The 14789-nt window shown below is 46.3% G+C and overlaps 1 protein-coding gene across 3 annotated transcripts in view; it reads right to left on the bottom strand.

Annotated features, from left to right (window-relative positions):
- Window positions 1-14789, bottom strand: part of NRDE2 (NRDE-2, necessary for RNA interference, domain containing) — a 55437-nt gene that overhangs the window by 24530 nt on the left and 16118 nt on the right. For all 3 annotated transcript variants that reach the window (XM_078447912.2, XM_060620530.3, XM_060620531.2), the window contains exons 4-7: window positions 11706-11855; window positions 5451-5901; window positions 4184-4589; window positions 1909-2042 (exon numbers count right to left, since the gene is read on the bottom strand). In XM_078447912.2, the coding sequence (XP_078304038.1) occupies window positions 1909-2042; window positions 4184-4589; window positions 5451-5901; window positions 11706-11855 (1141 nt within the window). The remainder of the gene's footprint in view (window positions 1-1908; window positions 2043-4183; window positions 4590-5450; window positions 5902-11705; window positions 11856-14789) is intronic.

Raw genomic sequence — 14789 nt, forward strand, 5'->3', positions numbered from 1 at the left:
TGAAATCATGTTGCTTTCCAGACCTTCTGTGGGGAAGGGGATTGATTCAGTTTCAACAGGACAGCCTGGGAGCTCCTGATGGCATGACCTCTAAACTCTGTGTTCCTAACTGGCACAGTGCCCAATACATAGTAGGGACTCAATAAACGCTTGTCGGCAGAGAATGGCACGTGGCAGGCATCCGGTGAAGAAAATGGCCTGCGTGTTAAAGCCAGGCCCTGGGATCACACCTCAGCTCTCACGCGTTTGGGGCATTAGGTCCGCTGTGTGTGGACCCCAGTTCAGTGCAGTAATTCCCCGTGGAAGAGAAGTGATCACAGCCACGAACAGGAGAGCAATCGTCTCATCAGCTGACAATAAGGACTTTAAAAGTGAACCAACGACTTGCTCAATAGAAGCTTTTATAAGAAACGTTTTGAAGAGGACGAGGTGGTCCACAGCCCAGGAGCCGCAGGACCGTCCAGCCTGAGCCTGGAGGAGCACCACACACACCGGGAAGAGGGCTGGGTCCCCGCACCGAGGGCCCGTCAGCCGCCTCGGGAAGGGGAGCTGGGAAGACCACCCCCCTCTCCACGGGTCTTGTTCTTCCAGGAGGGATCGAAGAAAGTCACTCAAGAAAAAGAAGTGTATCTTTTTTTTTAACTGTGACGGTTATAACCAATTTATTCATCCCATTGAAACAGACCAGACTCTGCTTCTTTGATGTTATGCCGTGTATGGTAACGATGTCTCTCGGTTATAAAGATATGGTACGTCATCAAAGAAAAAGCCTTATTTCAAAGTTGCCTTGCAAGTGCTTTGAGACTACATGTGCTACTAATATTTAAAATCTCCAGAGTGTGCAACAGTGGACACTCTGGGCGAGTGGCTCTTGATGCTTCACAGTCCCGGGCAGTGCCCTCCCCACAAGTCGCTGTCCTCATCACAGACAGCGAGTGTGAGCAAAGGGCGGCGATGAGGGCCATTCCGATCCTGCCCCCACAAGCACACACCCTGTGCCCCGCAGTCAGCTAAGACTCATGTCTACGGCACGCCATATTCCTAAAATAGCAAAGCATGTCTTAAAATAATGTTGTTATCTGGCTTATCATACTGCTAATCAGTTATACTAACATTAAGCAATATTCTTTAACCCAATTTTGCCTAGGAAAAAACAGATCAAAATAATGATGATAAAAATAGTCTTCAAATGCAATTCACGGACATTCCACAAGATGGAGACCTCAGCCTCTCAAGACCTCTGTTTAAGTTCACCATAAATTCAGCTATCCTACCCATCTTCCACCAGAGCCCCTTCGCAAAGCAGGAAACTGAGATTTCTTCCAAGGAAAAAGGGAAAGGAAGGCTTTCTTATACGGCTCTGTGGTAGGATGTTTTTACTGCTTCAACATCACAAATATGGGCAACGTTCATGTGTCACCTAAATGATAACAGGTCCCCCATTAGGACGTGTGTTGATAAACCACCACCAAGTAACAGCGTTTGCAATTCCCACGAAGATCTTAGGTGGTGGAAATGTTAACTGGGGAAATGACGTAAGACCAAATTTCAAATGCACGAAGGTAGGACAGAGTAAGATGTGACTTCAGAGGCGTAACAATTGTTTCTCTGCCTGGTGAGGACAATGAGCACTGAAACAAAGCTCCTAAGAAAAAAGGGGGGACATGGTGAGTCTTTATATGGGGGGGGAATCCTTCATCTCTCCATGTTTCACCACCTTCATTATGGAATTTTCCTTGGATCACCACAACACTCTGAAAAGTAATTCTCAGGAAGACTGATACAAAGGAGGACAGGATATTTGAAAAATACCAGTACCATGTCCCAGGATCCACACTTGCCCCCAGAAGAGAGAAGAACGGGAGAGGGAGGAGAGAGGGAGGTGGGTCACGCAACCAGAACCCCCACCTGTCCTTTGGTGGGCAGGTCTTTCACACTGTCGGGTTTGAAGAAGGTGAAGTCGACCATGGCCTGGAACAGAGAGACCGCCTTCTCAGAGTGACCAGCCTGCCGCAGGAAGTGGCATTGCTGAAGAAAGAGACCTGAAAACGGGGAGAGAAGGGAGACTCCTGGTTAACAGCATCAAAGGGAAAGAACACAGCTTCTAAAGCATGCATTCTGGGGCTCCTGGGTAGCTCAGTCGGTTGTCTCCGACTCTTGATTTTGGCTCAGGTCATGATCCCAGGGTCATGGGATCGGGCCCCACATCGGGCTCTGTGCTCAGCATGGAACCTGCTTGAGATATTCTCTCCTTCCCTCCCTCCCTCCCTTCCTCCTTCCCTCCCTCCCTCTCTCTCTCTCTCTCCCTCCACTTCCCTCCCTCCCTCCCTCTCTCTCTCTTTCTCTCTCTCTCTCGTCACCCTATGCCCTTCCCCCTGCCCCTCTTCCCCTCTCCCCCCGCCCCCTACCCTCCTTGTGCACACTCACCCACACTCTTTCTAAAAATAAATAAAAAATAAACAAAAATGTGCATTTCCACGCCAAGAATGTCTTTTCTCCAAATTTAGTTATTGTGGTAATTTCAAAGCCATAATAACACATGTCCTTATTAAAAGGATTCACAATGGTACTGTAATCAAATGATGTACATTTATCCCAATTTTTTTTGAAATCATTGTGGAATACAAATACTGACAAAAACTACATATGTTATAGGAAAAGAAGGCAAAAGGTTGGTCTGACCAGTTAATCAAATATTCAAAGCTCATTATGCCACGAAAAATTCTCGGGAAAGGATGATGTAGATTGTCATCAGAAAGCAGAGAAGTGTGCCGAAAGCTAGATGGCAGTAACCATCGGCAGCGTTCATCATCTCTACAGAGTCAGCTGTAAGCAAATCAGGGTTCCATGTTCGAAGACGTTGGTTTGTCTCAACTGTGGTACAACTCCATTTACTAGATACTATTAAGCTATATGAGCATATACCGCGAACAGTATCAAACATGAGACTCTATGTCAGCGTGGCAAGTGCTTATTATTTCTGGAGCAATATATTTCTATCTTTGGAAGGTAACAGAAATAGCAAGGTTTTGATCAAATAAATGCCTGCTGTGTGCCACACACTGAGCTGTCTCAGGCAATGTGCAGGTAATGTGCTCAATAACCCTCCCAAACAAGTACTGTACCACTGGTGCTGAGGGAGAAACTGGCACTCAACCAGGTTCAGGAACAGGCAAGGTCACCAGGGAAGGGCAAACCCAGGGTTCGAGTCAAGAGTGATATTCTCCAGCTCCTGCTTCACATGCTGCCTTCGGTAGCTCACTACTGGACACAGTTTATATTCTAGCCTCCTGTGGGACACACCAGAACTGTTAACAGCAAAGTAAGAGCTGCTGCTATGCAGGGGCGCCTGGGTGGCTCAGTCGGTTTAGCGTCCGACTTCGGCTCAGGTCATGATCTCACAGGTTGTGGGTTCAAGCCCTGTGTTGGGCTCTGGGCTGACAGCTCGGAGCCTGGAGCCTGCTTCCGATTCTGTCTCCCCGCTCTCTGCCCCTCCCCCCACTCACACTCTGTCTCTCTCTCAAAAATAAACATTAAAAAGAGGGGAGCGCCTGGGTGGCTCAGTCGGTTAAGCATCCAACTTCGGCTCAGGTCATGAATTCCATGAACTCGGCAGTTTGTGGGTTTGAGCCCCGCGTCGGGCTCTGTGCTGACAGCTCAGAGCCTGGAGCCTGCTTCAGATTCTGTGTCTCCCTCTCCCTCTGTTCCTCTCTCTCTCTCTCAAATAAAGATTAAAAAAGAAAAAAAAAAAAAAGAACTGCATTTACACAACGACCTCCAGTCAACTTGGGCTTCCCCCTGAACACCACAGCCTGAGATCCTAGAACGGGGGAGACGGCCAGACCAGCACCTCCACAGAGAAGGTCACGGACAGCCAGAACATTCCAGACTTCTCTAGGTTTCCTCGGTTAATAAGCAGAAAGGCTGGAACTTCCAGACCAGTGATACTTCTCTAACTTTACTGGCTCTAATGCCCACCCCACCACCCCCCACCCCCGACCAAGAAGCTGGAAAGGGGAACATCTGTGGTAATCACAAGGAATTCCAATACTTTTTTGTTTAAATCAGTTCTATCCGTGTCGACACTTCTAAAGTAAAGCAAAACTAAATGTTCATTTCTGACGAAAGCCGAAAGCAAGGAGAGCTCCCCCCAGACAAAGGGATCTGGTCCTCGGCTTCTTACCAAACATGGCGTCCTCGGTGCCCGGCAGGGCGGGGTGCGATAAGATGCTGCCGTCCTTCACGGCAGACAAGGTGCTCAAGCACTTGCCGTACAGACCGTGAATTTTTGACACCGTAAAGGTGCTAAACTGGCTCTGGCAGAATAAAAGGTATTTCTGCCACAGGGCTGTATCGTTGGGATGCAGAAAGATCAGTTTCTGCCACTCTTTGGCCAGGGCGGAGGGCTCCCAGAACTCGGAGCAGAGCTTCAGCTTGGCGAGTTTCAGGTCCACGCTGCTCTGGTTGCTTTCGATGGCCCGCTCCAGGATGGCCAGCTTCTTCTCCAGAACGAGCCTCAGAGACCGCTTCCGCTTTTCCTGCTCTCCTTCCTCGATGGCATACAGGCCAGGGCTCTTCATGACCTCGTCCTCCAGACAAAAACATCAAGTTAACAAATGCGAACGGCAGTAGGGGAGCCTCAAACGCTCACCGCCGGGACAGAGACGCTCACAGCCCTTCCGGGCCGCACCGCCCGTCACCTCTCAGAATCAATCGTTAGTCCTGCTTTCTTGATAAGGATTTATCAGTGTTTTGTTTTGTTTTTGTTTTGAGTGGAAACTCTGCTACTGGGGCATCTGTGTCACCTGATACGTTTGATCTTGCGTTTATTTCCCTGTCTACGCTCTGGCATTTCAAACTTCGATCACGTATCAATAGCCAGGGTGCAGTATCTTGGAAACTGCTTCCCAAGAGCCAACTTTACCAATAAAACGCCAAATGTGAGGCAAAATAGGATAATTGTACACAACAATTGTTGTGTACACAATTGTACACAGCAACAGAGAAGTAGGACAAAGACAAAGCCATGTACTTTAGGACGGGAGCAGCACAGCTCTGACCAGGGAATGGTGCGAACACCACCTTCTCCCCTGGATTCTGCGTGTTTTGCGCGCTGTCTATACCTCCCGGGTACATCTCCCTGCCTGGTGAACGTCTACTCTTCTTTCCAGATTCGGGTCAGATTTCACCTTCTTCTGGAAGCCCTTTCTCACTCCCTAGTAGCAGGTCACTCCCTCATCCCACCCCCAAGTTCTGCCCGGGAGCACGCGCTACCCCACACTGCATTTATTCAGTCTGACCAAGTTCAGGGCGAGGGCTCCAGTCTAATCATCCTCAAACGCCCAGTGCCAGGGTTCCTCCCAGGGGCTTGAAAACCGCGGCACAGCAAATCTGTTTTCCCCAAACTAGGACAGTCACTCCGGTAAGAGAACTGGGACGGCGACACTTACCTGAAAAGCAACAAATGCCATCCACAGCTGAATATCCCGGGGATTCTCCCGAACTCTCCTGTTAAACTCCTCCACCTTGGCCTTGAGCAGGGCATGCTCTCTGTCTGTCTGTGAGTCTGGCTGCTTTGATTCTTGCTCTGAAGGACCCTGTCCTTGTAACCACTGCGTGGTGGGCTGATCGTAAATCCCCAGAGGGTTCAACCAGGTCGTAACAGGAGGAGCCACATCATCCGAGGCCTTCACTGGGATAAATGAGACCGGCTCAGATGAGGGAGGTTCGGTTTTACCGCCAACGGCGACTCCGTCAATGTTCATCAGTCCCACGCTCTTCTTCGTGAAATAGCGCTCGACATGCTTGTGTGAGTGCTTCTTTTCTGTGGCAGCCCCCTCCCAGGATATGCACTGCTTCTTAGGGTTAATGCCAAGGCAGGAGTCTCCTTTCCTCTTGTATCTTATATTTGAAAAAGAAAAGAAGACACCGAGGGCGTTATGTGCACGGCCTCTGCACAGGCGAAGGCTCAGCTCAGCAGACCTCAGCTCTCGTTAGACAAGTTAACTGCATGTATTCAAATTCACCTCACCTTCAAACTGTTTCTATTTAGAGAAATATGAGAATTAGCAATTAACTTTTTCTGTGTTTGACTTATTCCCCTAAACACTTCAATTCTTTGTTAACATCTCATGAATTTAAGATCATGCCTGTCCTCCAGATTCTAGTAATTTCTATTTTCCTGGACCTTTGTAAAGTACTGCCCCACACGTTTTGTCATCGATCATCACAATCATACATACCCAGGCAAGGGAGAAATCCTCATCCCCTTTTACACTATTGCTAAGGACACTGAAACCCTGGGTGATAATGTGTCATCTGTCTCCTAGACCAGTCCCTTGTCTTCAATGTGGGCCTGCATCTCCACTTAAGAAGAAAATGGAGAGGGCTAAAATTGTAGTTTTAGTCCTGAAACAAAAGTATGTTGGACAAAGTTACATTTGGCTAGTTTCTACTCTAGGGGAAAAGAGTCTGGGTTCTAAAATGCTTTTATGGGACATGTAGGTGTCCCCAGAATTCCAAACACAGGACCACCGAGTATCTGCACAAAAGCTAAGGGAAAGTGTGCACTTTTCTGTACGCATGTTATACAAACAGTCAAGTGAAAAATGGGCAAAAGATCTGGAAGGAATTCACCAAAGAGGACATGAATGGCCAATAAGCACACGCAGAACTGCTCAACACCATTAGTCATGACGGAAACGCAAGTTAAAACTACGAGATACACAGCATACCCACCAGAACTGCTAAAATTAAACACTGACTCTCATGTGCTGTTAGTGAGAATGTGAGTTGGTACAATCACTTCGGGGAAAGGTCTGTAAACTAAACTTAGACTTACCAACTGTGACCCAGCGATTCTATTTTAGGTATTCACCCAAGAAAAAGGAAACTGCATTTCTACACAAAGACTTGTGCTCAAATATTCTCAGTGGCTCTATTCATAACAGCCAAATACTGCAGAGTCCAGACGCTCAGCAATGAAAGAACAGGTAAACAACGGTATGGCCACACAACAGAAGACGACCGGCAGCGAAAAGCAACGAAGTACCGATAAATGCCACAATGTGGCTGAATCTCCAAAACATCACACTGAGTGAAAGGAGCCAGACACGAAAGGGTGCAGACTCCATGATTTCATTTAGACGGAATTCCAGAACAGGCAACACTAGTTAATGATGGGGAAAAAATCAGAACAGCAACTGCCCCTGGGGAGATGGGGAGTGGACTGAATGGAAAAGAGCATGAGGAGACATTCCGGGGTCACGTTAATGTTCTATATTTTCATAGGGGGCTGGGTTATACAGGTGTATCATGAAGATTTGTGTGTTACACTGTATGCAAATTTTAAGTCAAAAGAAAAAATGAAACAAATCTTGAATGCTAGTTAATGACATGCATTCTGAAGCATGGAGGGGGCAGCATACTGATGCTGGCATCAAATGAACAAGGTGGGTTAGAGGACGGACGAACAGATAAATATGTGATCAGGCGAGGGCAGCAAGATGTTAATGGCAGAACACAGAGGGTGGGAATACGAGCTTCTTTCAACTGCTGTATTTTTTTTTTAATTTTCGTTAACATAATGCTGTGGGGAGCGGCATGAGGAGGAGAGAGCTGCCGCTGTCTACTGTCCTCTTCCAGAAAAATCTGTCTCCACCATCTCCTGGTCGAGGCCCAGCAGCTCCTTTGCCTCCCCATAGTCAACAGGTGCCTGTGAAGCCTCCCTCACCGCTCACACACGCCCGTTCTCTTTATCGTCTCCCCTGGCTCCTCCTAGGTTACTTCCTGACAGTCTCTCCCCAGCCTAGTCCGTATAGTGGTCAAAACAATTTTAAGGTCTCCCCTTCATGACTATTTTGTTTTCACTAAAAATGAACGGTATTACGACATTCACATAATCTCTTGAAAAATGTTTACAGAGTTTTCTGACGTTAAAGTGCATTTTGTAAAACCGATTTTAAGAGCTGCACTTTATAACAGATGAAAATGATAAAGGAGAAAAAAAAGAATCTTACTGATATATATCAAGTGCCTACTTTCAGATATGTGAAAATAGTTTTAAAAATAGTTGATGTTAGGGGCATCTGGGAGGCTCTGTCGGTTAAGCGTCTGACTTTGGCTCAGGTCATGATCTCACAGTTTGTGGGTTCGAGCCCCGCGTCGGGCTCTGTGCTGACAGCTCGGAGCCTGGAGCCTGCTTCTGATTCTGTGTCTCCCTCTCTCTCTGCCCCTCCCCTGCTCACATTCTGTCTCTGTCTCTCAAAAACAAAATAAATGTAAAAATAATAATAATAATTTATAAAAAAAATAGTTGATATTAGGGGCATCTGGGAGGCTCAGTCGGTTAAGCGTCCAACTTCGGCTCAGGTCATCATCTCAAGGCTCGTGGGTTCGAGGCCCGTGTAGGGCTCTGTGCTGACAGCTCAGAGCCTGGAGCCTGCTTCGGATTCTGTGTCTTCTTCTCTCTCTGCCCCTCCCCTGCTCATGCTCTGTCTCTCAAAAATAAATAAATGTTAAAAATAGTTGATATTATGGCTTCAGGCTTTCCTCCCTACTTTAAGCACTTTGCCACACCATTAGTTTTAGCAAATATCATTTTTATTGTAAAGCTTTAAATTGGCCCACTGGAGGGGTAAGCCCTCATTTAAGTTAACATCCTTCTATTTGGGTTTTATCTAATTTATCACTTGTCATAGAATCTTAATTGGGCAAAACCCAGGATGTAATTTAATGCAATATTCCTCCAAAGGAAGGCATGTTTCCTGTAAAATCCTTATCAAATAGTCAGCTGGTCTTACCTGAATAATTCCAGAAGGAATTATTGGAGATTCAGTGAAGGATATCAATGGACATTTAATTTAAATGAATTCAGCTATAAGGAAAAGGGAAGGGATGGGAAGGGAAGAGAAGGGAAGAAAGAAAAGAAAAAGGGACAGGGTATGGGAAAAGAATATATTTAAATCAAGCATATAATTCTGCCCTGAATCCACTGAGTGGCTCTGAGTCCCAGAGTGAGCTGTGCAATAATAAATTTGCCTTTCTTTCAGTGACTTCAATTCACACATGGCTCTCATGGTGGCAGTCACCTGGGTCCACATTCCAACCCCACCATTTACTAACAAGATGACCCTGACCAAGCTATTTCAAACAAAAACCAAAAACCTGTCTGTGCCTCAGTTTCCTCATCTGTGAAACGGAAATAATGGTACCCATGTCATAGAACAGCAGGGATGATCAAAAAAGTTTATAAATTTGAAGTCCTTAGCCATATAATAAGGACTAGATAAGTTTAAGTTATTATTATTTTATAAGACTTGGCTCTTAAACATAAGCCAACTATTTCATCTGGTATACAGCCAAAGAAACAATCCATTCCAAAAATGGATTAAAACTGAGCTGAACTTCACTGACAGCCAGGATGTTAGTCCTAAGGCATTTTCCGAAGGTAATTCTGACTCTTATACACAAACCCTAGGTCCCGTTCACTACAATACTCTAACACACACCAGGTCACTGCTGGGATGCTCCCACGATGAGAAAATTTGCTCTGATACTGAGCCCAATCTTTCTGGAACTTCCGCTCATTGGTCCTGGCTCTGCCTTCCCAAGTTACACAGAACGTTGCCAACCCACCTTCCAAAGACGGTCCAGCAAAGCTTAAAAGACAGTGACCATGCTGCTGTCACAAGCCAAATACCCACAAGCCCTCATCTGGTCCTCACAGGACAGTGCTAGCCAAGTCCTCTCAATGCTCCTGAGTTGTCACTAACCCTAAGTGTGAAAATTCACAGCCTGACTAAACACCCCGTTCTCTGACCAACTCACAATGCTGTGGGATCAATACCTTCCGAGATCTGGACATTTAACAGCTGTACAGCCATTAATCTGGTCAAGACTTACCTCCCCTAAACTTTAGGAATTAACTGGAAAATAACACCAATGCCCAGGCCCTTCCCATAGTATCTTTGCAATTCAAATGAATATACTTGTCTCATTACTCTCTTCCTAAGATCTGGGCCGTTCATTAGCACAGATTTAAGAGCCACTCACTGTGAATACTCTTGCCTTTTCATCTATTAATAAATAATGCCTCTTTACTTTTGCAAACCGATTTCTAATTCATATCCATTATCTCTGATATCTGAGTGCAAGACCCAGCAGGAGTTAACAAATGAAGAAACAGAGGCTCAGACAGGGTAAGGGATTCACCTGGGATTCCATTATTAGTAAACGGCAAAGTCCATTTCCCAATCTAGAACACACCCTACCAGACAACCAGGCCCATCTTTACTTGGGGACAGCAAAAGAATATTACTGGTTCGAAGAACACAGGTTCCCAAAAAAGCTGCTTCTAGGCAGTATGATCTCCGGAGGCTACGTAATCTGTCTGAGGTTGCTTTCCTCGTTCGGAAAAGAAGAGTGCGGCCCTCCTTACACAGCAGCTGGAGGGTCAGACAGGCTAACGGGAGTGAAAGAGCAGGCTGGGCCGGTGCGTGCTGGCCTCCCCATCTTTGGCTGGGTCCTCCCACATCTGTGGCGTGGAAAATCTAACAAGACTTTGAGGAGCAGGAAAATAACTCAAAAATATATGAATACAAATATATGAATATATGAACAGTCATGCCTCTCAGACATGACAGTATGCAGCTATAAATACGCACTAAAATCTTATGGATATAAACACATCATAAAGGAAATCTTTGTTGGAATCACCTATGTGGTGAGGAATAACGTCATGATGAATGGCAACCATGAAGATTGGGAGGTGCAGCAAAGTAATGGAAACAGACATTTAGTTTAAAAAGTAATCAGCTTATAAAGAACGATAATGGTCTCCCCTTGGCTTTATATTCCAATATTCTCTACCTTCAATTTTCATTACCTGTAAGCTGTTTGGGAACAGAGATTGGGTGTCACTGTTCTTTGTGTCCCGACAGTGTCCTACAACTACTAAGTGTCTAAGGGATTTAAGAAGCATTTAAATATTTTTGATTGGCAGGCTAGAAAAGTTTAATGAACTAATTACTGAAGCAAATACCATCACCCATTTTTTATCTGGTGATGTACACTGGAAACGTTTTGAAAAAGTCGTTACTATTTAATGTCTTTTTTTTTAAACGGCTTACGTGGGGGAGAGAGAAATAACAGTCTCCATAACTTATAGATCAGGGGCACCTGGGTGGCTCAATCAGTTCAGAGTCCAACTTCAGCTCAGGTCACGATCTCATGGTTTGTGGGTCCAAGCCCCGCCTTGGGCTCTGTGCTGACAGCTCAGAGCCTGGAGCCTGCTTCGGATTGTGTCTCCCTCTCTCTCTGCCCCTCCCCTGCTCACCCTCTGTCTCTCGCTCTCTCAAAAACAAACATTAAAAAAAAAAAAAATGGCATACAGATCAGACCAAATGGTTTCTGGATAGTTTGTCACAATTACTTACTTCAAGGTATTTGTAGAGTAACTCGTTCAACAAATATTTACTAAAAACCTATTACAAAGGAGACCTGGATCCTGACCTCAAGGTTTAAGCTTTCATTTCAGAATGTGAGAGATAAGACACATATGTCAATACCTCGGCAATGGGGGCCACCCCCCGGAATCTAGAAGGGATGGGAGCAGACAGAGACGATGCGGAGAGGGCTCAAGGGGGGCGGGGGGAGACAAGTTACTTCCCACCAGTGAAAATCAGGAAAGACACCATGACGGATACCTTGCTATATCTCCTCGGTAGAGAGACTTGTACTCCCAGTTTGCAGGATCCGGTTTCTTATCTGTTCTGAAGGTTTCCCCTGTGAGAGCCTGAACGTCCTCAAGCCAGATGCAGCGGTGCCCAGTATCAGCGACGGCGTTCCCTTCTCGGCTGTGGGGCAGAGGAAGGTGAAGCACAAAAGGGACATCTAGTTACACGGCCCACCTTTTCGGAAGTACGGAAGGTAAACATTTCAAACGCCGCACGGCATCAAAGTGCTTAAATGCATAAACTGAAAGGTGCATGTGTCACAAAGATGGAAAAAACTTTAAAATATAAAGCAAAAACTGTCAACGCTAAGTGGCATCTTACCAAGAAGTCAGCCTACCTCAGAAATTAACCTGACATAGCTGTTCAAGTATTCCATTAAATGACTGTAACTAGAATTTCGAGCATATGTGGTAAACAAGTGGGCTGCCCTTGCTTAGCCTAACTCATCCAAAAGCGCTCCGGTTATTCCAGCCGAATCTTGGCAACAACAGCAAAGCTGCAGCTCTGAATGGGTCAGTCTCAGACATCACTGAGGCTCGGGCTAAGTCTTGTTTGGACAGCTGGGTTCTGCGGACGGTGCCTCGGCCTTGTGTGCTGACCCCCCTTACAAAAGGGCAGAGAGAGTCCACTGTGAGACGAGACCCTTCGGTACCCCCAGAACCAACTAGAGAGTGGGCAGACTTCCTGCCAAGATGCGCATGGAATCAAATGAGAGCGAGGGCAAGTCTTTCTGGCACCTAACATCCTCCCTGCTCTGAAGATCAGCTCATAATGCTGCTGACACACAAGAGGCTGCCAGGGCAGAGTCGCAACAGCATTACCTTTGCTCTCTTTGCTGTCTGGCTCTGCCCAGAGAGAAATAACGACTCTAAAGGCTTCTAAATCATTCTTGGCTGGGAATACAAAGGAATGGCATTTCAGAGACACAGAGTAGGTTTCAATCAGTATTTCCTGAATGACAGCATCTCGGGTCACATCACACAGAGATTTTTAACATAGTCCCCTCTGGAACACCCGGAGGGTTTTCTGTTGACAAACACCGGAAGGGGCAGCAAAGGGAAGGAATGAGGTGGATGCATTCCAGAAAGAAATGGAAAGCCTGGGGGGGGCGGGGGGGGGGGCGGTGCTGCAGACCACTCCCGGGGAGGAGACAAGGTCTGATCCGTCCCCTACCAGGTACTGAGGTCAAGAAGGAGGATGAGGTCTGGGCTGTGAGCAGGGAAGGGTCTGCCTCACCTGAAGATGAAGAGGTCACCCTAAACAAAGGTCCAGGCGAAGCTGTCGCCTTGGGGGAAGTGGCCCCTTGATCACCCCGAAATAGAGTCCCGTGTGGTATACTATACCCCTGAGAACCTACTTTCCACACATCCTGGAAATACTCTCACAACGCATCAGTATCTTATTCCTTGTCTCTATGGAAACAATTCCTCCAGGCCATCTTCCCAGGGAGAGGCTACAGAAGTTCAGATGGAGAAAATAAGAGAGCAACAATTGATTTTGATCTTAATGGGGATATTCTGCAAAGTATCAGTGAACTTAAAAATGCCATTTGGATCACAGAAGTATCAAGAGGCTGTAAAGATCACCTCCGATGTGACTAAGCACAGGCTGAAAATAACTACCTTTCAAGTTCGAACAGTAGTTCCTGTGTGGGTTCAAGAAATCCTTTAAAATTCACTTTCCTTGACGGTAGGAAAAAAAAGGACAGGTAGCTAACGGTGAGTTTTCAGAAGAAACGATGATTAATGTATTTTTCTTTGAAGACATACTGAAAGCAAAAATATCAGTAATTCACTCATTCACGTAACAAAACTGTATTGAGCGCTTACTACGTACCAGGCCCTGTGCCAAGCGCTGAGAGAACACAATGGCAAGCAAGACGGGAGTGATTCCTGCCCACAGAAATTCAGTCAAATTCAGAGCCCTTTTGCTGGATTCCCTTATTCTCCCCTCCTAGAGCAAACGTGGGTTACAGGTATAGCACCTGAGACACAGAGAAAGCTAAATCAATCTGTGTCTTCTGAGCCACGGAGGCCTGCAACGTTCTCCACGGTCTGATGGCAGAAGGACCCAGGAAGACGGCAGCGTCTGCCTGTCTGATGGCAACTCTATGGGCCAGAGTCCAGACTTACTCCAACACAGAGCTCTCACTGACCATCAGTGAGACTTCTAAGCATACGATGAAAGCAAATCATCCCTAAGAGTCAAAACTTCTTAAGAGCACTGCATTTTTTTTTTTTTTTAAGTATGTCTTAAATTTTCTCTCTTCTAGCCCATATGAACAAAGGAAAGAAAAAAGTGAAGTGAGAAATCACTCAGGTAGTTTCACCACACACCACCTGTCGCAGGCACCACAGGGAAAAGTGCCTCCCTGTGCGGGAGGCCAGGAGACGAGGCAGAGAGGAGCTGTGAGCACCTGTGCAGCCGCCGCGCCGTGGGACAATGTGAGCAACACGCTCACGGCAGACAGTGGAGCAAAATGTGGGGAGGAGTAAAGCCCCCAGGAAAGGAGACACTGTGGTCACGAGCTGGTCCACACTTTCAACAGGGGTTCTAAATAAATGTGGAGAAAAGGACAAAGGCAGCGATGAAGTGCTACATTAACCTCAACCAAAGAGTGTGTGTGTGTGTGTGTGTGTGTGTGTGTGTGTGTGTGTGTGCGCGAGCACACGTGGGGGTGATGCGAGCGATCGGAAGTGTGGGGGCCAACAGCCCCTCCCAGATGGGACCCTACGCGACGCAGGAAAGTGGCCCATATTCCCAGGCTGTGCGTGGCCCATCCGCCATCTTTCAAAAACCCCAAAGACTTTTTGTCTGAATCAGATTTTGACACAACCATTACTGTGTCTCAATAACTTTTCTCAAATAAAATCATGACTCTAATTTTTTTTAATGAAACTTTTCTTCTAAATGCTAACCTAACGGTAGAGCTCTCTTTGGAGTCTTTTGGACTCCATTTGACTAAGTGGCTAACCAGGCATTCAAACGTCTAATTTGTGGCAACAACTGAGGGGAAAAATTCAAACTTTGAAGTCATAGGTATTTACGAACAGA

The sequence above is a fragment of the Panthera onca genome, chromosome B3, assembly GCF_046562875.1.
Source record: "Panthera onca isolate mPanOnc1 chromosome B3, mPanOnc1 haplotype 2, whole genome shotgun sequence".
Taxonomy (NCBI): Eukaryota; Metazoa; Chordata; class Mammalia; order Carnivora; family Felidae; genus Panthera; species Panthera onca.